General features: G+C 43.3%; 1 protein-coding gene and 1 long non-coding RNA gene across 6 annotated transcripts in view; one reads left to right on the plus strand and one right to left on the minus strand.

Moving 5' to 3' along the window:
- LOC135104846 (uncharacterized) overlaps window positions 1-22500 on the minus strand; it is a 106654-nt gene that overhangs the window by 2565 nt on the left and 81589 nt on the right. Inside the window, exons 2-3 of one of the 3 annotated variants that reach the window (XR_010270560.1) lie at window positions 9612-9691; window positions 1-192 (exon numbers count right to left, since the gene is read on the minus strand). The exon at window positions 1-192 is cut by the window's left edge and continues 739 nt beyond it. This is a non-coding gene — a long non-coding RNA (uncharacterized LOC135104846). Of the gene's footprint in view, window positions 193-9185; window positions 9321-9611; window positions 9692-22500 lie in introns of those variants that run through there. The other 2 variants (XR_010270561.1, XR_010270559.1) reach the window with 2 other exon arrangements.
- LOC135104841 (uncharacterized) lies at window positions 6972-21516 on the plus strand. 3 transcript variants are annotated; one of them, XM_064012510.1, is made up of 7 exons: window positions 6972-7092; window positions 11375-11624; window positions 12119-12410; window positions 13234-13478; window positions 14298-14534; window positions 14956-15225; window positions 15469-21516. In XM_064012510.1, exons 2-7 carry the CDS (start codon window positions 11388-11390, stop codon window positions 15586-15588), a joined length of 1401 nt encoding a protein of 466 aa, XP_063868580.1. In that variant the 5' UTR covers window positions 6972-7092; window positions 11375-11387; the 3' UTR covers window positions 15589-21516. The 3 variants fall into 3 exon arrangements, with proteins under 3 accessions (XP_063868580.1, XP_063868579.1, XP_063868578.1); XM_064012509.1 differs by lacking the exon at window positions 6972-7092 and adding an exon at window positions 7123-7548; XM_064012508.1 differs by lacking the exon at window positions 6972-7092 and adding an exon at window positions 8680-8989.

Raw genomic sequence — 22500 nt, forward strand, 5'->3', positions numbered from 1 at the left:
GAGTGGCGGCACCAGTAAACAGGATGTGACGCCAGGGATGCTAGCTCTCCGGTGACCCTGACGTTGCTAGCTCTCCGGTGACCCTGACGTTGCTAGCTCTCCGGTGACCCTGACGTAACTTAGAATGTCGACCACCTTAGCGTACCACATGTTCCACCAAAGACACGTGTGCTGCAGGATCGACACTCAAGGCTGGAAAGATGAGAGAGAGAGAGAGAGAGAGAGAGAGAGAGAGAGAGAGAGAGAGAGAGAGAGAGAGAGAGAGAGAGAGAGAGAGAGAGAGAGAGAGAGAGAGAGAGAGAGAGAGAGAGAGAGAGAGAGAGGAGGCAGAGTATCTTAAGTGTGAGATAACAGACATCATTCAAGACGTCATTTAAAAGCAATGACATCTATAAAGACATCGACGAAAATTAAAGAGAAGTGAATAGAAAAGATAGATATAGCAATTCCTAGACGGTATAATGCCTCGACGTGGTTGTAGGGCAAGAAAATACGTTAGAAATTACCGAAAAAAAAAATTGTTGACGACCAGCAGGGAAAGTGTTGAGACAAAGGAACGTATACAGTATTCACTAACACCCTTTCAGACGCCCCCCGCCCCCCGCCCCCCGCCAAGAGATTATTTTCAAAGACCACAGGGATGATTAATTGGATTCCCAGGCTTTTTTTTTTTCCAATGACGAGGCAGAATCCTTGTTAATCTGTCACTATATTAACAGCGCCTTTGAAACCACCCCCCCTAACTTTCTCTACAGCTTCTTGAAATAGTCGGTACAAGGGTCTAAAATGTTTAAGATAGGGTACCATGGAAGTATTAACGTGGAAGTAATTGTGCTGGAAAAAGACTCCACCACACAATAAGTGGACTGGTTTAACCCTTTATCTGCTCTATGGCAAATCTTCCTTTAATCATAAACTTCACTGGGTTATTTTCGTTTCTTCAGCAGCCGCCTCTAAATGCTGTATAGGCCAGGCACCAGAGAGCTCTTTTAATCCCTCTTTTCAATAGTGTACTCGTATGTACTTGGAAAAGGTCTCGTGTTGTGCCATTTGTGTTGAGGACTGTTGGATGTCGTAGTGAGAGAGTCAAATGTGCTCTTTTGATTTCCATAACAATGTTTACATGTGCAAGACGGAAGGAAAGAACCATTTGATTTTTTTCGACAAGAGTTCTACTACTACTACTACTACTACTACTACTACTACCACTACTGCAACAATAATAACAACATCAACATCAACATCAACAACAACTACTACTACTACTACTACTACTACTACCACCGCTGACGCCACTGCTATCAATACTCTAGGAAAATAAAAGGTGCGTGTGTGTGACTAAGCATATCCTAAATCCCTACATTGCCACACCCACCACTTCTAGGATTCATTGCGACACACACACACACACACACACACACACACACACACACTACCAGGTAACAGTGAACGGGTAACAAATTTAGTACATAACCAGGTGCCTCTCTCTCTCTCTCTCTCTCTCTCTCTCTCTCTCTCTCTGAACGCGTCAAAGAAAACGTAAACAAATGAGAAAGAGAGAAAATGGGCAGCCCTTCCTTTCCTTTTATCACTTTCTAACTCCCTTCCCTCACTCACCTCTCACTCATCTCCTTTCATTCGTGATCGTCTTGTTCGTTGTCAGTTTTGCTCTTCCTTTCTTCCAACAGCTGTGTGTGTGTGTGTGTGTGTGTGTGTGTGTGTGTGTGTGTGTGTGTGTGTGTGTGTGTGTGTGTGTGTGTGTGTGTGTGTGTGTGTGTCTAATTACAAGGTTTTCTTTCAAGACTCAAAGTATGTTACCTTGAATCATGAATTACTTTCTTTTTCGTTCCAGAGAGAGAGAGAGAGAGAGAGAGAGAGAGAGAGAGAGAGAGAGAGAGAGAGAGAGAGAGAGAGAGAGAGAGAGAGGGAGGGAGAGAGACTACAAGTTAGAGAAAGGGTGTGGTTTATGCCTTAGGTTTATGCCTTATTATTATTGGTAGTTGACAGAAAAAGGGAAATATTTTATGGCTGTGTGTCTAGTCAGGGTATTAGGGCGTCTATGGTGGGTATTATGGTGTAAGTGTATTTTCATCTATTTATTCATCTGCTTCATATATCTATTTATCAAGTCTTCATTTATCCGCTTATCTACGAGTATTCTTTTACTTTATTTATTTGTTTATTCATTATTTGGAGTGACAGTTTCATTCCGTTCTTGGTCAGTTTTCTTCACAAACAGATAAACTGACAAATAAATAAATAAATAAATAAATAAATAAATAAATAAAGCCGATTCACATAAATAAAGCCGATAAATAAATAAAGCCGATTGTTGTTGTTGCTGTTGTTGTTGTTGTTGCTGTAATGGGTAAGTTATTGTAATGGTAGGCACGTTACAGTCGCCGCTGCACTCCAGGCCCAACCATTCACCCAACCAGCACAATTTAGTTTATGAAAAGCTCAGAGACGAAAAAGAGCACGGCAGCCAGGCGTGTCTCAGGCATGTACTGCATCTTGACGTACATTGCCGATCCTCCCCCACCTCTCTCTCTCTCTCTCTCTCTCTCTCTCTCTCTCTCTCTCTCTCTCTCTCTCTCTCTCTCTCTCTCTCTCTCTCTCTCTCTTATACAAAAAGGTAGAGTTTACCCTAAAATAAATCTATGAAAAGTGGTTCATATTAAGAAAAATTCATGTGATTTAAGGGTAGACACATCTAAATATAAACGAATGCGTATCAAGTTCATACTTTGATAAAAAAAAATGAGAAAATAAGCAACAACAACAACAACAATAATTTGGAGCACTCAGCCATCGCTTATACAATGCCAAGACGGGCAAAACACTATTCAAATCATGTCTTTTTATTATTATTATTTATTTATTTATTTTTTATTTTTTTTTCGCTTTCCAAAGAATCCTCAACTAGCTGCAATCTCCCTCAACGTTTGAAAGGGACCAAGGGATATTTTCTTCTTCCTCTGACTTTTCTTCTACATCTTCTACATTTTCTTCTCCTTCTTCCTCTTATGCTACTTCTCCTTCTTCTCCCTCTGGTGGTGGTGGTGGTGGTCCTTCCTCTTCTTCTGTTGGTGGTGGTGGTGGTGGTACTGCCTCTGATGGTGTTGCTGCTTCTTCTTCTGCTGCCTCCTCCTCCTGACCCCCTGGCAACTTTGACCACTTAATCTACCCTATCCTATCCTATCCTGCTCGAGTCAGTCAGTTTGGTGGTGCTTGGAGATGTCAGGGTCAGGTCAGTGGTGCTGCTTCTTCTTCCTCTGCTGGTGGTGTTGGTGATGCTACTGCTGCTTCTTCTTCTTCCTCTGCTGCTGCTGGTGATGCTGCTGTTCTTTTTTCTCTTCTTCTTCTTCTTCTGCTACTGCTGCTGCTGGTGTTCTTCTTCTTCCTCTCTTTCTTCTTTTGCTGCTGGTGGTGGTGGTCCTCTTCTTCTTCCTCTACTGGTGGTGGTGGTGGTGGTGGTGGTGGTGGTCCTCTGCTCCTGGTTGTGGGGGTGGCTTCTTCTTCCTCTGGTGTTGTGCAGCGTCTCCTTCTTCCACTGCTGCCTCCTCCTCCTCTTGACCCTGGCTACATGGACCACCTAACTAACCATATCCTATCCTATCCTACCCTATCCTAACCTATCATATCCTGTCCTGTATCCTTAACCTGCTCGAATTAGTCAGTTCAATGGTGCTGCTGCTTCTTCCTCTGCTGGTGGTGGTGGTGATGGTCCTTCTTCTTCTTCTTCTTCTGCCGCTCTTACTGTTGCTGCTGGTCCTCTTCTTCTTCCTCTGCTGGTGGTGGTGGTTGTGGTGGTCCTCTTCTTCTTCCTCTGCTGGTGGTGGTGGTGGTGGTTCTTCTTCTTCCTTTGCTGGTAGTGGTGGTGGTGGTCCTCTTCGTCTTCCTCTGCTGCTGCTGCTGGTGGTGATCCTCTTCTTCCTCTGCTGGTGGTGGTGGTGGTGGTCCTCTTCTTCTGCTGGTAGCGGTGGTGGTGGTGGTCCTTCTTCTTCTTCTTCTTCCTCTGTTGCTTCTTCCTCTGGTGCTGTGCTGCGTCTTCTTGCTGGTGTTGGTTCTTCCTCTTCCTCTGCTGCCTCCTCCTCCTGACCCTGGCATGGACCACCTAGCTAGCCTATCCTATCCTATCCTGCCTTATGCTATCCTACCTGCTCGAGTTGGTCAGTCTGGCGGTGCTTGGACATTTCAGGGTCAGTTCAGTGGTGCTGCTTCTTCTTCAAATGATAGTGCTGCTTCTTCTTCTTCCTCTTCCTCTCCTGCTGCTAGTGGTGGTGGTGGTGGTCGTTTTTCTTCTTCCTCCGCTGGTGGTGTTGGTGTTAGTCCTTCTTCTTCCTCTGCTGCTGGTGGTGGTGGTTCCTTCTTCTTCTTCCTCTGCTGCTGGTGGAGGTGTTGGTCCTTCTTCTTCTACCACTGCTGCTGGTGGTAGTGGTCCTCTTCTTCTTCTGCTGCGCTGCTGCTGATGGTGGTCCTCTTCTTCTTCTTCTTCTTCTTCTTCTTCTTCTTCTTCTTCTTCTTCTTCTGCTGCTGCTGCTTGTGGTGGTGGTCTTCTTCTTCTTCCTCTGTTGCTGCTGCTGTTGGTGGTGGTCCTCTTCTTCTTCCTCTGTTGCTGCTGCTGCAGGTGGTCCTCTTCTTCTTCTTCTGCTTCTGCTGCTGCTGCTGCAGGTGGTCCTCTTCTTCTTCTGCTTCTGCTGCTGCTGCTGCAGGTGGTCCTCTTCTTCTTCTGCCTCTGCTGTTGCTGCTACAGGTGGTCCTCTTCTTCTTCTGCTTCTGCTGCTGCAGGTGGTCCTCTTATTCTTCTGCCTCTGCTGCTGCTGGTCCTCTTCTTCTTCCTCTGCTGCTGCTGCTGCTGCTGGTCCTCTTCTTCTTCCTCTGCTGCTGCTGCTGCTGGTGGTCCTCTTCTTCTGTCTCTGCTGCTGCTGCTGGTAGTGGTCCCTTCTTCTGCCTCTGCCCCTGGTCCTCTTCTTCTCCCTCTCCATCAGCAGCAGCCTCTTCTTCTTCCACTGCTGCTGGTGGTGGTCCTCTTTTTCTGCCTCTGCTGCTGGTGGTGGTCCTCTTCTTCTTCTTCCTCTGCTGCTGCTGCTGCTGGTTCTCTTCTTCTGCTGCCAGTGGTGATGATTCTCTTCTTCCTCTTCTGGCGGTGTCCTCTTCTTCTGCTGCCAGTGGTGATGATTCTCTTCTTCCTCTTCTGGCGGTGTCCTCTTCTTCTTCCTCTTCTGGCGGTGTCCTCTTCTTCTTCCTCTTCTGCTGGTGGTGGTCCTCCTTCTTCCTCTGCTGCTGCTGGTGGTGGTCCTCTTCTTCTCCTCTTCTTCTTCCTCTGCTGCTGCTGCTGCTGCTTTTTCTTCCTCTGGTGCTTCCTCCTCCTGACCCTGGTCATTACTTGAACCACTAAATTGACTTAAACTATCCTATCCTAACCTACTTGAGTCAGTCAGTTTGGTTGTCCTTGTACTTCCCAGGGTGGGTTTTAGGCACACATGGTGGTAGAGTGGATGGGTTTTTTTTTTTTTTTTTTTTTTTGCAAGTTCCGAGTGGGGTTCGAACCCACGCTTCCCTCACGCCAATTTTGAAGTTCATCACTACCCACTGGGCCTATTTCCGCGTCTTATGTTCATGTTATTATATATTAAAGGAGAAAATATATTGTTTATTATAATGTGAATATTTTTTTACCAGGTCATTTTTTTTATATTATTTTTAAGTACCTAGTGGGGTTTGAACGGTGACGTCCAACACTCAAGGTTCCCAAGACAGTCACTCTATCCACTGGGCTACGGGAACCCCAACACAGACTTAAGTAAAAAATATATATATTTGAACACAGTAATTTCCTACCTGTGTTCATGCCGCACCAAAAATTCAATAAGTATAAATGCTGTTGATTTAAATATTAACATTCACATTCACAACGATAATAAGATAAAATTAAGTATTGTGGACTTGCGGGAATATCGGTCATGGTGTGAAACTAACAGTAGGTGAGATTAAAGAACTTTAGAGCGGCGGGGGCTCCCTGGGTCTGGAGCCGCCTGTAGGAACCCTCCCTCGTGTTGCGTGGCCGAGGGCGTGTGTGTGCTTTATTTATTTATTTTTTTTTTTTTTTACGCGTCCCATAAACATTGCAAACCACCCCTTACAACTTTACCATCTTAGCAACAGTGTGTGTGTGTGTGTGTGTGTGTGTGTGTGTGTGTGTGTGTGTGTGTGTGTGTGTGTGTGTGTGTGTGTGTGTGTGTGTGTGCGGGAGGGGGTGGTAGGTGTCATTGTAATATAAATGTTAGTTATGAATACAGCAGCAGTCTGTGACATCATCACTCATATCTACCGTGCTCCTCTTTCTCCTTCATTTTATTGCTTCTCATTGTGTTTTTCCCTCATATACTCGTACATCTCTGGACAGAGAGAGAGAGAGAGAGAGAGAGAGAGAGAGAGAGAGAGAGAGAGAGAGAGAGAGAGAGAGAGAGAGAGAGAGAGAAATATCATTCATCCAAAACACCGAAATCTATAATAATAATAATAATAATAATAATAATAATATTATTATTATTATTATTATTATTATTATTATTATTATTATTAAATAAATAAAATAAAATAAATAAATAAATAAATAAATAAATAAATAAATAAATAAATAAAATAAAATAAATCGTCCGCTATCGTAAGACGGGCTTTTTTTATTAATTTTCATAACATTTACCGTGTCAAGAATCAACACACGTTTGCTTTACTTTGCTGTACTATTAATATACACACAACAATAACCCTATCTATCAATCCATCAGTCACACCTTTACTTAACTCTCCACCACTGACCGTCGACTGAAACAAGTGGCGCGGAATCTGTAAACAAACGTATTAAGTACTATCTTGCACCAAAGTACTTCCACCATACCCACTCCTTACATACAACTAAACCACAACAACCACACAAACAAATAAAAAAATCACCATTAACACATTCCACGCCAAACCACACCTCAGTAAGGAAAAATTAACCACCATGCAATAATAAAAACAAATAAAACCGTACGCGGACCGAGACATTTAATGACACACAGACAGACGGACACAGGAAGGAAGGTAAGGATTAAGATTATTCCCGTCCTTTTTTCTTAACTTTAATACCTCTCTTAAAATCAACAGGTTCTGAAAAGGCTCGAAGGTTTTTTAAAATTAATATACTTAAATGAGGAGTGGAGACAGGAAGGAGACGCGGTGAGAAGAGAAAGAGAAGAGAAGGGTGATTTAAGTGAGTCATCTTGCGTAGTAAAACAGACAAAAAGAAACTGAATAAATAAAGGAATGGAAGACATATGATGGGTGGAGGCAGTAAGTCTTGAGTGATGGGGAAAGGTGAAAGAAAGACAAGCAGATGAGAAGAAACAGTTGGGGGTGGTGGTGGTAGTGGTGGTGATAAGTTAAGGGCAGGGCGCTTCCTCTCAGCCTGGACAGGAAGGGGCGAGACAGTCCTAAAGGAAGCCGAGTGTTGTATTACTACTGTGTGTTGAGACTCCAGTGAATACAAATCTAATCAAGGTTGGTACTGAAGTAACATTTTGCATTTTCACCCAACTTAGGTTTGGATCAATTCATTTCATTAATTTTAGTGTTGTTTGCTTATTGTGCATATCACGATTTGAAGAGAGAGAGAGAGAGAGAGAGAGAGAGAGAGAGAGAGAGAGAGAGAGAGAGAGAGAGAGAGAGAGAGAGAGAGAGAGCGCGTCATATTTTAGTCCAGAAGTAAATAGTCACTGTCTCAAAATTGTTGTACCCTACGCTTGAGTAATTTCCATAAAGCCCTACAAGTCTGATTTAGGATAGTGCCAAAATAACAAGAGGGTTTTCATCTAAAGGTTACATTAGCTTAGGTTGGTTTTATGATAACTGAGTTCATTCATTTTACTGGTGTTCCCATCATTGTGTAGACCATAAGATGAAAAAGAAAAGTAACATTACCATTTTATCCATAAACAAATACATACTCAAAATCTCAAGATGAACATGCTAAGGTTATTTCAATTACATCGCAAATCCAAACCTCCATCAATCATAGCAACACTCAAGGTGCGATGGTTAGCTTAGGTGAGGTTTGAGTGACGAGATCTATACAATAAGGGTAAAGATTTGGGACTTGGAGGTTGCTGTCTGGTGAAATGATATCCCCACTTTGACTCCTCCTGTGTGTGGCTTAAGTGTCTGGTGTTTTGACACCCTCCACCACCCAGCGCAGGCCACATCATGGGCTGCTGGCTGGTTACACTGTCGCACTGATTATTTTATTATTTTTTATCTCATGGTGGCAAAAAATGTATGTGCTTAGCCATAACAAGGTGAGCTAGATGGGTGTTGTAAGCATGCTTCAGAGAGTGGTGATTCTATTGCATTAGTTGAGGATAATAGACAAATAAGAGCATCAACAGGAAACTCAAAGCAGGTGGGCTGCAAGGTCAGGCAGGAAGGAAAGATTGTGCAACCATCATGGTGCCAATTACTGCCATGCCTGGTTGAGCAACCCAAACAACTGCCAGTGTACAAATGGCCACCAAAACATTTTAAGAATGTTAATTGGTTGAGTTCACTGTGTTGTGTATACATCATGTGTACGTGATCTTTGTTCTCTTGTTGCATTGGCTGGTGTGTGAGCCTCAGTGGGCACAGCAGCCTCAGAGCAGTGAAGACAACCAACACTGGCAACCTCTCAACCATTTGATAGTTTACTGGAAATATTTAATTGCAACCAAGGAAGTACAGTAATGCTGGTTTACAATTTTGAGAGCCAGACTTTTTAAAAAGCAGAGCTTTTAATGCAAAGAACAGAACAGGCTTGCTGCCTGGCTAGTGGCAGAAAACTGAGGGAGTGCACCAATGTTTATATTTTTGTTGCACAGTAATTGTTCTGCTTTTATAACAAGACTATGTGGAGAATCTCTACCCCACAAGGAGCAAGGCTGCCTGTCCCACCGTTCACTGCCACAGGGTGAGTTGCAGTGCTCTTCTCCAGGTGATAAAGACAATGTAGGAATCACTTAGCTACTCACAGCAGGAACATGCGTCTGTCATAAGTGAGTGAAGGCACCTTGGAAAATGTTCAACTCTCACAACTTTTAGGTTCGTGCATCGCTCAAAAAGCCAGTCAGACCGGTGCTGCTACACAACTGTGTGCACCAAGAGCTAAGTGGCTGAGGAAGCAGCAAACTGAGAACAATTTCATATATACCATGGTGGTCCCTTTGATCTAATACAGGCTGTGCATTTGTAGATGATGTGCTGTTGGCCACTGGCAAGCATGAATTCAGCAATCACAAAATCTGCAATTGCATGAATAGATAAAATATCTTGAAATCTGCCCAACAGGACTGGATTCATACCTGTAAGAAGTGTTTTCAGCAGATCCTGACTTACAATGGTTTGCCTTGTAATATTTTCTATTCACTGTGGACTTATTAAAGTACAAAGTAAGTATCAAAACATAAGGCACTGCCACAGAAAATCTGATCAGCACAAAAATTCACTGTGTAGACCAGGCCTAATAGTTAATATTGTGGCCCAGTCATGCAGTGCATCATCAGCAACTAAAAATCTACTACCAAATGCCTTACCTCATCTCCTCAGTGAGTGCCATGCAACACACTCCCTGTGCCACCAACACCACCATGCCAGGCCAGCCGTGTGTGCCCACCTGCAGGGGACAGAAATGCCAGTGTTAAACTGATGATTCATTACTGGCTTTTAGTGACAACTTATTGCCCTACAACTTACTGTATTAATAAAAGATTTTTCTGACCTTTTTTTCATCAGTCTTGGTCAAAATATTCAAGACCCAAGCAGTACTCATGCATGAAAGAATTTCTGAGGTAACATGCCTGGCTCAACCCATCACAGACACCCTATTCATAGATAAAATTAGTATATCAGAGAGGTACAACTGCTGTTTTACCATAACACAATGCTATGTGTCTACAGGATTGTGGTAAATTAAGAAAATACTATATCTACATCTCCTTGTTTGTATGTTTTTAATATATAGTCCTCAAAGATTCACAGGTTGCACTGTTCACAGAGGCAGGCACTGCTACAAATAATGAAACAAAGAGAATTTGGAATTAGGTTTAAAGACATTCTTTAACAAGAAATAAATACTGGAAAACTTTTCTTTTCCACCTTCCATTTAACATGAACAGTGACAGGTCATAAGTTAAAAGTAGTATTGATAAATTAAATGATTCTGAAATAAAAAAAAAATTAGTAAAATATCAGAATACAACAATGATGGGACTTCACAGTGTGCTTCTCTGGTTCCTGGGAAGCCACACCAGTGAGCTTAACCTTGGCTCAGCTTGTAGTCACCACCATTCAATGAAATCCCTGCAGCCTCCAGTAGGTTGGTTAGTGAGTCACACCAAGGCCCCAGAAACAGCCAACACAACAAAGGATAGAATAGAACAATGAACATCCTCAGACTTCTTGCCACTCTCATGAGATTATAAAATTCTCGTAAGTGGAGTGTCTTTGGGGTATAAAAGTCTCACTCTAACATTGGTTAGCTACAAACAGCAATTTTTATCTATCTATTTATTTATTTATTTATTATTTCTTGGTTTTACATCCAGTTTATGAGGGCTAGGATGGTGCCTCTTAATGAAAGTCTGCATTTGGCATTTGGGAACTGTCAGGCCAACTGGATGCCCTTCTTACCCTCAGCCTGTGGTCAGGAAGGATAACAAAAGAAATCATAATGTGGTGCAAGATGACTAGCTACAGTTCAATAGGTGGAATGGAGGGCAGAGTGCTGGAGTGCATAACAGAATGTAATGAGGGGAGAACAAGAGATTGGAAATAGCAAGCATAGAAATAAACGTTGACTTTTATTGCACCCATCCATCCCCTTGTTTGAGTTCTTAAAAATATTTATAAGGTAGATATGTAGATAGATAGATAAATAGATAGATGAATAATGATGATAAAAGACAAACATTTATCAGATACAGAAACACACAGATAGATAGATAGATAGATAGATAGATAGATAAACAAATATTTTATCAGATATAAAGATAAACAGACAGACTGATAGACAAAGAAAATAATGGATAGATAGACTGATAGATAATGATAATAACAAATAGATAATGCCAGTAACAGATAGACAGACAAATAGATAATAATGACATAGACAGACAGAATGATAGACAATGATGATAACAGATAGACAGACAAGGAAAATAAGAAATAGATAAACAATGAAAATAACAGATAGACAATGATAGATAACAATAATAACAACAGATAGATAAGGGAATAATAATAACAAACAGACAGACAGACAGACAAAGAACACTAACAACCCTTTACACACTTGCAGCACACACACCAAGATGGCCGAGGGGGAGACGGAAGAGCAGGAGACCCTGATCCGTGCTGACGACCTGCAGGAGCTGAGCGTTGGAGGGGGTGGAGGGGGTGGCGGGGGCGGGGGAGGGGCTACTGCCACAATGCCACCCCTCCCCTCCCTCCTGCAGCAGCCACCGCCCCCCTGGCACTTGCCCCTGCACTGTGCCGCATTGGTGCTGGTCTCTGCCGCGCTGGTCATCATGCTGCCTGTGTATCTTGAGGTGTGGATGGGGAGGGGGGAGGGGAAGAGTTGGGTGGAGATGGGGAAAGGAAGAATGGGGTGGGAAAGTGGGAAAGAGTAGGGTAGCAACAGGGAGAAGGGAAGGAAAGAGGACTGGAGGGATAATGGGAAAGGAAAGGGGGAAGAGTGGAGTGAGAGAGGAAAGGAAATGTGAAAGAATGGAGTGAAAGAGGAATGAAGGGATAAGGGTAAAGGAAAGGAGCAAGAGTGGAATGAAAGAGAAATGAAGGAATAAGGGGAATGGAAAGGAGGAAAAGTAGAAAGAAGGGATAGCCAGAGAGAGAGAAGAGTGAAGAGAAAGAGGGTTAAAGAAAAGAAGCATGAGTGGAATGAAAGAGGAATGAAGGAGTAATCTGTACCATCTCATCCCATTACACTTTACCTATAAACAAACAGTCAGTGTCTCAAAAGTAATAAGCTAAACCATTTCCATAAAACCCCCAATCAACGCCCCTCACACACCACCCCCCACAGTCCATCAATGGTGCGGGTGACGCATACTCCGGCCTGCTGTTCCTGTCGCTGTTCACGGCCGCTCCCATCGTGCTGTGTGTGCAGGTGCGCTACAGCTACTTCTGCCAGGTGGGGAGGCTCGGCCCGCCCTCCCCTGCCCGTGTGGTGAGGCTGGGGGCCATCCACGGCCTGGCCACCCTCATGACGGTGTACGCACTGGACCGGCGGCGGGTGGTGTGTCATGCCCAGGAGCCGCTCATGGGCCTGGTGGTGATGTACATGATCATCATTTACTTCTTCTACCGTGGCCCAGGTGAGGTGGTTGGGGTGGGCTCACTTCTACCGGGGGCCAGGTGAGGTGGTTGAGGGGTGGACTCACTTCAGTCTTTGGTCTGTCTGTAATGCTTCCCTGCAGCACTTCATTAAGAGCCTGAGAAATTGAAAGTTTGACTGGGATGGGTTCACTTCAATCAGTCTGTAATGCCTCCCTTGAACACTTCCCTGAATCACGTTGAAGTTGAAAGTTTGGCCTGGATGGGTTCACTTTGGTCTGTAATGTTTCCCTTCAACACTTCATTGAAACATGAGAAATCAAAAGTTGGGCTGGGTTGGGCTCACTCTGGTCTGTCTGTCATGCCTCCCTCGAACACCTCATTGAAATATGGAGAAATTCATCTGAAGGCTGGATGGATTTCCTATGAGAGGTTCATGTTGGGGATCAGATTCCCTCACACAACCATGACAGTTTATTAGCTTTTTTTGTGTACATCTCTGCAATACACAGCTTCATTTTTCCACTTAGATCAATTTTTCTTACATTCTTTTTTGCAGGACACATTCATGCATTCACAAACTTAAAGAAACCTCACGTGACTTAATTGCCATCCAGCAGTTGCCAGTTAGCATCCCTGCATGCTCCTCTGAATTTTGATCATGGTCTTCTGTCTCCAGCCAAAAGTCAGCTGTCTCCAAGTCTTCCCTCCAGCTGCTTCCTTCAGTGACCCTCTCCATGTACTTCTTTGTCTTCCTTATGGTCTTACTCCTGCCAGCATTTGAAGGTCATCCTCTCCTTTTTGTCACTCCCTTCCTTTCTTTCCCTACACTTTTCTCCACCTCACTCCTCCCTTCCTTCACAGAGCTGAGTTCCGCCAAGATGTTCTCCCTGTGTGGCGTCCTCAGCGGTCTCTTCCTGGCGGTGGACTTCCAGCTCAACAACAAGTTCCGTTGCCGCGGGTCGGACCGGGCTGGGGACGGGCCAGCGGAGGAGGGGCCCAAGTGGGGAATGGAGGCACACTCACTGTGGACCATTGTGTACGCTGTGGCCCTCTTCCTCTTCACCCTGGCCTGGCTCATGCTGGAGAGGGAGGTGCTCTCAAAGAAGGTGAGGAGGAGGAGGAAGAGGAAGCAGAGAAGAGTGTTGGACTCCTCATGATATGTATTCTGTGTATATATGTACTTATTTGCAGTCAAGGATCACCTGTAATTAGAATAATTTCGTACAGACACTTTCTCACTTATGAGTTAGGCTCATAAGTCATCATAAGTCATCATTTTGGGTGTTACATCTAGGTAATATTTTAAAGTTGTGTTAAAACAATATTATACAGTACACAGTGATAAAGGTATTGTATATATAATAATAAAACAAAAGAAATTAAACTACCATATCTTGCAACATCAAAGATACAATTTTTCCCCTAAAATAAGCCTAGAAAACCTATACAATTCTTGTTGGTATCTCTGAATGTTTGTAACTTGGATGTTTGTAAGCCAGGGAATGTCTGTATTCAGTTCAGTTTAATTCAACACACTAATTTTGGTCTCTTGCCTTGTAAATCATAATCTCTTTTAGCTAAATTTTTAAAATATGACAGAATATTTAGCTAAATTTTTAAAATATGACAGAATATTCATAATTGTAAGAGTGTGCTGGTAGATGCCACGTCACAACTCAGAAAGCCTTTTTATGGACATTTTCAGCTGTGAATGCATATAGATGGTGCAGATAGAATGCTAGTAAGCTGTGAGTGTCCAAAGAGTAACCCTGCACAAATCCAACTTTTTGCATCAATAACTTTTTCCAGTCCTAACTTTTTATTTATTTATTTTTTTTTAAGCCTTACTACATTATATTCATTTATGTATGTTTGTACTTATAAATCTCCTTGTATATATTTGTACCTATAATTCTACTCCCCAGGGTATGGACACAGGACGGCGCCTGATCACCACTGTGTCAGGGGCGCCAGGTGGGGGTGGCGAGGACACAGAGGCCCTGGTGGTGGTGGCCAATGGTGGTGGTGGTAGTGGGGTGCTGGCCCTCCCCACTGCGGTTCCCAATGCCAAGTGGGAGCTGTACATGGTGTGGTTCTCCCTCGCCTCCCTTGTGGCCACCCTTGCCCTTCTCTGGACTGACTTCTTCACCACTCTTGGCAAGGTTGTCATGTCTTTTATGTTGGGAAGAATACTCATTCCTATCATTGTGTCATTTTTATCCTGTTTTTTTGTCTTTTTTCATTGCTACCATAACATTTTCTTCATTTTATTTTCCCATCTTTTCTTTCAGCTTTCATCACATTCTTTCAGTGTTTTTTTTTTTCCTGCCACTCACTGCTGCCTTCCTATCTTCTTTCTTCTCTTCTCATTTCCCATTTTCTTATTCTCTCTGGCTGTCTTTTTCTCACCACATTCAGCAGGATTTTAAAAAGTTTTCAGAATACCAGTGTGTATGAAGCAGAAAAGAAAAAAGACAAGAAAATTAGCCATGCATTTGTGAAGTAATATACCAGCAAGCCATTCATTCACTTGCCACTGTCACTCCCTAAAATGCACCACTTCCCTTCCCTTCCCTTCCACAGGCTGGCTCCCCTTCAGAGTTTGCCCGACTGGCTGCTGGAGGGTGGAGGTGCCACTTCCACTGGGGGGGTGAGTGTGGCCCCACAGCGCTGTATGGCTGGCTAATGGCGGCCCTGCATGTGATCTTCCTGTGGCTGCTGGGGAAGGTGATGACCGCAGCACAGTCCATGGTGTTTGCCCTGGCCACAACTGCCCTTGCCCTGCCCATACAAGCAGCCTGGTGGTCTCTCTTCACCATGGGAGGGCCCTTGGGCATGGTGTGGCATCCCGTGGTAGGTGGACAGAGAGGGAATAAGATTGAAAGGGTGATAGGCAAGTCTGTGGTGGGTGAGGACATGGGAGAGTAATTGGATGTGGAAGGGTGAAAGATAAGCTTGTGATAAGTGAAGGGATGGGAAGGTAATGAGATGGTTTGAAGGGTGATGGGCAAGTCTGTGTTTGGTGGAGATGGGAGAGTAAAGACAAGCCTCTCTTCTCTCCTTCAGTCTCTCATTCAAGCCCTCTCCCTCCTTCAGATCACTGGAGAGCTCATCTTTAGCCTGCTGGGGACACCTGTCATGGTGGCCTGCCTCTGCTTCTGGTGCCACGTGGATGCTAAGAACTCCCACCGCACCAACAGCCTGCTCCTCACCTAGGCCTGGCGGGGGTAGAGGGTGCCAGGCCTACTGCTCTGATAGGGGGAGGAAATAGTGGTTGTGTGGCTGTCTATTGTGTGTGTGTGTGTGTATATGTGTGTGTCTGAGAGATGTCTTAATGATCACATGCATGATTCATGATTGCCGACTATTTCCCTCCCAGTGAGAAATTTGAGTGCTCGTGTACCTAGTTTGATCTCCAGGCAAGGCAGTGAGGTACAGACCCTTCACACTTTTCACGCTCTTCACACACCAAGTCCTTTCATTCAAGGACAGTATCTTCTTGTGACTACTTGCCACTGAGTGAGAGAAAGAGAGAACGGTGGCAATGTGAGTGTGTGACTTGAATCTCGTCCTGACAATTGACAGGAAAGAATGGAACCACTGAGTTTATGAGAGACTTAGGACCTATTTTATTGCTTGTGAGAGAGAGAGAGAGAGAGAGAGAGAGAGAGAGAGAGAGAGAGAGAGAGAGAGAGAGAGAGAGAGAGAGAGAGAGAGAGAGAGAGAGAGAGAGAGAGAGAGAGCATTATACATGTTTTAGGCTACTTAGGTTCATGAGGCGTTCAGAGTAGCAGTGAGGATCTGTGGGCACTGAAGGGGAAAGAGAAAGAACAAGGGAGTGGAGTGTCTGTTGAGTGCCAATCATTGCCTTGCCTTACTTTGAGTTCACTGACATTATTTCTGGCAGTGTAGAGACAAGTGTTCATCCTCAGGCAACATATGGGTGATAAAAAGACACATGTTAGGCCAGTTGAGTTTGGTGAGTTTGGTCTCTAACAAGGCAGTACAGGGTGGAATGAAATGGTCAGCCAGCAGCCAGACATTAAGGTAGTTACTGAGGGTTTTCTAGCAGGACTGGAAGATTGATTGCACCTTCTTCACTACCAAAAGGATACTGAAATATGCAACAGAACTCCCTCTACATTTCCTCCTTCCTATGACCTCAACTCTTTCAAGAGGGAAGTTTCAAGACACTTATCCTTCAGTTATGGATGATCCTTTTGACCTTTCTTATGGGACTAGAACCTCAGTGAATCTTTTTTTTTTTTTTAGGCCAGTGCCCCTCAAAAAAAAAAGGAAAAGAAAGAAAAAGAAAAGTAACAGACCATAGATTAGTTACTGATTAATTCCAGTTGCACTAGAAAGCATTGATAAGACAGCTGGATCTAAAAAATGACAGTGGAGCATAAGTAGTTCCTGAGTATCAGTGAGAGGCATGCAGTGGTTAGCTTGCCTGCACTCACCCCACCCCTCCTGGCACCTGACTGTGTGATGGGAAGTCCTGGGGTGTGCTGTCACTGCCCACCATCCACAACTAGACTCAGGTGACACTGCAATTCTATCTTCAGTGTGCCAAACCTTGAATCTCACCCTTAGCCAATCTAGACTCAAGCAGGTGGATGTAAGTCACTTGATGCCTCTGTGGTGAATTAACACTGCTTGAGATAAATTTGTACACTCCAAGTGCACCTCAATTTACAAGTGATGTGTCCCTTAAAAACGCATTCTTTGATTGCAAAGTTGGAAACCAGTATTAGCTGTAGATTGTAATTTTTTTTTTCCATTCATTACATATTTTTGTATTTTGAGATAATGTTTTGAGATTTTCATAAGTAGCAAACTTCTGTACTCATAAAGTAGGGCAAAGAACAAAGTTAGGTACCTACTCTGTTAAAATTACCTTGCTTGCATACACGTAAATGTTACAAATATAACGACAACTTCACTCACAAATTAAAACCTCCAGTCAGTCATTCATAAAAGAAATTATTTCAATACACCAAAGTTGCACACAGGTAGTCAGTTAACCAGTTAGTCTGTCAGTCATTCCATCAGCTGATCAGTCATTCAGTCACTAATTTCTCTAACTTAATGCTAGGCAACTGGTGACTGTGCACCTATGAACATGGCACAGTCAGGAAGCCAGTCAGCCAAGCAGCAAGCCAGTCAGTCACTCAGTTGCTAGTCTCAGGAGCCAAAGAGAAGCACCGCTGATCCAAACCACACTAAAATCTCTCTCCAGCCAAGGGAAAACACTATTATGCCTGTGTGTGTGTGTGTGTGTGTGTGTGTGTGTGTGTGCTTTGCTGTGTTCATCTTGCTTTTCTAGTCTAGTCTGCACTTCAGAATCAAGCCCAAAGCAGTGTTCAGTTGTGCTATTATACAATCCATGACTCAGGATGTGTATGTGTGAGTGTGTGTGTGTGTGTGTGTGTGCATGCGTGCCTATGCGTATATGTGCATGTGTCAGCCTCACAGAAAACCCACTCGTATAACTTACTGTCTCACTTGCTGTCAGTCACTAAAGGGGGTGATGATAAGAAAACAGGCACCCTCTTACTCAACTGTGAATCTCAATAGTGAATCTCATATATAGGACACATTGGGGAGTGAGGGGAAGTGTGCTGATAATGAAAGCAACACTGGTAATATAGAGGCTGAAAGAGGGCAGAATAGATAGATAAACAGACAGACAAATAAGCTTTACTGGAGCTTTATAGAATAGATGGAACAGACAGATGGATGACTAAATAGAAAAGGAGAGCAGAGGACTTGGATGATACCTTTCTCCTTGCAACAGAATGGAAATGGCTGATGATGATGGTGATGAGGGAGTGAGATGATAATAATAATGAAGTGAGAAGAGAAGGATGATAATGATGATGAAGTGCGATGATAATAATAATGATGAAGTGAGGAGAGGATGGTGATAGTGATGAGAGAGTGAGAAGAGGAGGAAGATGATGTTAATGAAGGGATGAGAAAAAGATGGTGGTGATAATAATGGAAAGCGAAGAGGAGGATGGTGATAATGATAGAGAGAAGAGAATGATGATAATGATGGAGAAAGAGAAGAAGAGGATGATGATAATGATAGAGAGAAGAGGATGGTGATAATGATGAAGTGAGAAGAGAAGGATATGTAGCAGGTGATGACAATGATAAGAGTGAAAAGAAGAGGACATGTGCCAAATTAAGATGCTTTTCTGTTTATCGCTTGCTAGTTGAAATTATATCAGAAGGTTTTGGTTTATTTCTAATCACTAGTGAAGCTGTAGGCATTGAAACCTGTCTTCCCCAGTGTGTCTCAATCAGAAGGTCTAATGTAAAGTGTCTCTGCATCACATGGAATATTTTTTCAGCCGCTTGCATCATCCGTGCCAGACTTACTTGTATTTCCTAAGCATTCCAGGAAGGTGAAGTCCACTTAAGAGATGGTGAAGCCTCTACCATCAGCCTCTGTGTGTGTGTGTGTGTGTGTGTGTGTGTGTGTGTAGCTACAACATGTATTCTCAGTGGCTTAAATTGTGTACATGTGTGTGTATGTAATCTTGAGTGTGTGTGCTGGTGGCTATATGAAGTGTTGTCACGCTGTCTGGTGGGGTTTGTTCAGCACCTGCATAGTGGATCATGGCAACCCCTTTACCATGGTTAAGGCTGTGATTGGCTTTATCACTTTGTATTTCAATGCTCTATTGAAACCTTCTGATAGAGAATTGACCTTTCCATTCACTTTCAGTCAAGTTATTCTCTGCACTAAGGGATATTAACAAATATGATTATTAGGGAAACTCCACAGTAAGGTGGCTAAAAACAAATATTTTTTAAAAGTTCAAAAGCCTTTTGTTCATAAGAAAAAATAATATGAGAGACAAACATCAGCTTGATAATGGCATCAACTGCCATGCTCAACTGGTGAGACATGATACAATATTACTATTTTTTTTTCTTCAATCCCAAACATCAGCTTGATAATGGCATCAACTGCCATGCTCAACTGGTGAGACATGATACAATATTACTATTTCTTTTTCTTCAATCCCTAAAGGACCAGGGACACTGATCAACATCTTTGCTAAATTAAAGCCAAATTATTCTATTTTCTGTCTGATTTGCTAGCCTGGGCTACAACTACGCTGATTTCGAGTCAGACATCAAGGGTTGTCAGTCTACAGCTAGCCTCCATCATGGCCAGTTCCCAGGAACATGATTTCACGGGTCCAATTTGGCTCACTCACCCCTGCATTTCCTTACCTCCACTCCCCATGCTCATGCCATGCTAACCACACTATCAGCCACTGTAATGCACAGAGACAGAGAAAATGCCTGAGTAGAGGATGTAAGGAAAATCGTGGAGCACCTGTTTTCTTTTTCCCCAAGCCACGGCTGGGGTGAGCTGATCAGGCGTGTGGGCTGAGCCATGCTCAGCATACACTGACACCATCTCATTCAACTCATGATATCTCTGTAACCATGGCACCTACAGACACCCTCATGAGGCCATTCAAAAGAGGAGTTAATTGTGGGGTGAGTACTGTTTTTTTTTTTCACTCATTCATTGTATGTTAAAAGTAATAAGCATGCTAAAACAAGCTACTTTACATGTTTTGAGCTCTACCTGTGGTCCTGGCAGTAGTCAAATTAACCCCTCCCCCACACCCGGTCCTTTAGGAGTTAATAATCACCTACAATTTTTATGTTTTTAATCTATCCAGTTTCTCATGAAGCATATAAATAAGGATAAATAACTGTGTGCTTGGCATCTCATCTCTAGGGATTTACTGGTGACAGTCAGTCAGGTTAGGTCACACATTCACTATCACATTTCTAAAATTTACCTACATTTCAGTTAAATTATTTTAAGATATTGTACTATGTTATTATTTCTTTACATCCGAATAGTTCAAGGAATGCACACACATACATACATACATCACTGTATCACTACAAGCACCAGTGTGGTGTGTAGTTGTAGCTGCCAGGGGCCACCAGTGGGTGAAGCTTTCTGACAAGAGTGACAACACTTTGTACAGCTGCCTGCACCGTACATGTAAAGGTGTACCCAGTGTGCACTCATATAAGTGTGCTTAAGTGTACATGTAGATGCAGCAGTGAAGTGTGGCAGCCACAGACGGGCCTCCCACGGTGCTGCTTCACCAAGGGTGTGGTGAGGAGTGCCTCTGAGGACACAACATAGGGCTCTGCATCCATGACTCCATCAGATGTACTGTGACTCTCTATAGCACAGGACAATCATGATATACAATTTGGCTGCACTCATAAGGCAAAGTCAACTGTGGATTTTCCATTTTTTTCAATTTCCACTTTTCAAAATTTCTTTGTTTATAAACTGCAATCAAAATTTAAAGTGGACAGCAGAGGCTTTGTTAAACCGTATAGCAAATCCTTTAGAGTGTGCTGGGTGTGTTGTGCTGGTGTGTGTGTGTGTGTGTGTGTGTGTGTGTGTGTGTGTGTGTGTGTGTGTGTGTGTGTGTGTGTGTGTGTGTGGCAGCCTTCCTGGCTGTGTTTGCCCACCACACTCTGCATCATGAGTGTACAGCTTTGTGCAACCATTTATATAAATATGCAATGTTGTGTGCTATTCATTATTTATTAACACACAAAGATGAGTTTGACTTGATGGAAAAAACATATGAGCATTATACCTGTGGATGAATTAATGAATAATATGCAGAAATGCTGTAACAAGTGAATAATAGTACATATTCTTGTAATTACTCGTATTTCTGCTGTCACACCCTGGTGGGCACCAACATCAGGAATACACAAGTGCAATACTCACACATCACTACACACTGAATGTGCTGTAGTGATGATCAAATGTTTGACACAAAGAAAATGCTGCACTCAGTAATACACAATCCAGGACTGTAAGTGGCAGTCCTGGCCACCACTTGCACTGTGCTGGCATGCGTGTGTGTGTGTGTGTGTGTGTGTGTGTGTGTGTGTGTGTGTGTGTGTGTGTGTGTGTGTGTGTGTGTGTGTGTGTGTGTGTGTGTGTGTGTGTGTGTGTGTGTGTGTCACTGAGATTACCCCATGTGAGGCCCAGCACGGCAGGGCGGCAGGGGTCAAACATATCGTTGAGGCAAGTGTAATGTTAATATAATAAAAACATGTACTTGAGGTGTTTGTGTTTCCCTGCAGGCCTGTAACAACTTTGTGATCCCTGTGTGGTGCAGAGGGAGTCTGTACAGGAGGTGGAGGTTCTGCTGTAGCCTTCCTAATGAGGGAAACTCATGGAGGCAGCAAAGTGTGTGACAGATATCACAAGAACACAAGAAAATAAGGGAAGCTGCAAGAAGCCATCAGGCCTACACGTGGTAACTGACAGACAGACAGACATCATTCCCTCCCTAGCATCACCAGTACCAGTGGTTGTCAAATATGAGTGGATATTATTTCCATTTTCATTCTGTTCTATAAAATTTTAATGTCCTTGTAACTTTCCTACTAGAATATAATCAGAGGGAGTGACTGGCAGGGAGAGAGAGGCCTTGTTGTGTTCTATCCTCTTCTCAACAATGAACTATGATCACTGGAGGCTGTGCTGAGCAAGCCGCTCGAGTCCATTCAAGTCTGTTAGCTGAGTGATGATTGGCTGCTGCTATCTATCTGTTCACAACCTAGCAATATTTATAATCTTCTAACTGCGACAAAAGCAAAATAAATGAACAACTAAATAAATGAAATAAAATAAGAATAAAATCACTTACACAACAGCAGCCAATCAGCGTTCGGCTTCCAGGCTGGCGTGGGTTCAGCAGCCAGCGCGGTCCAGCCCCACTGAACACACTACAATAGCATTGTGTACTTCAACAGGTCCATCAGTACAAAGTAATGAATCTGCCATGTGTTCCATTACCTACTGAAGGCTTTGAAAGGCTTCTGGAAATTATGGACAACAAAGAAGAGACCATAACTGAAATGCAGACATAATTATACACGTATATATTAATTTACTTACCCTCGATATCATTAGGAAACTAAATAACCATCAACATTGAGTCAGATAATGCACCAGGCTTCACTAATCACAGCAATTAACATTTCAGTCCTACAACCAAGGCCTCGATCCTAACCATCCATCCTCACACACGCTCACAATGG

The sequence above is a fragment of the Scylla paramamosain genome, chromosome 11 (assembly GCF_035594125.1).
Source record: "Scylla paramamosain isolate STU-SP2022 chromosome 11, ASM3559412v1, whole genome shotgun sequence".
NCBI lineage: Eukaryota > Metazoa > Arthropoda > Malacostraca > Decapoda > Portunidae > Scylla > Scylla paramamosain.

Bases quoted from the DNA above. Each gene is read 5' to 3' on its own strand.
- LOC135104841 (XM_064012508.1), top strand. From the start codon at position 8,928: ATGTGGAGAATCTCTACCCCACAAGGAGCAAGGCTGCCTGTCCCACCG. The intron at 14,535-14,955 runs GTTGTCATGTCT...TCCCTTCCACAG, and splicing joins TCTTCACCACTCTTGGCAAG to GCTGGCTCCCCTTCAGAGTT. The intron at 15,226-15,468 runs GTAGGTGGACAG...TCCCTCCTTCAG, and splicing joins GCATGGTGTGGCATCCCGTG to ATCACTGGAGAGCTCATCTT.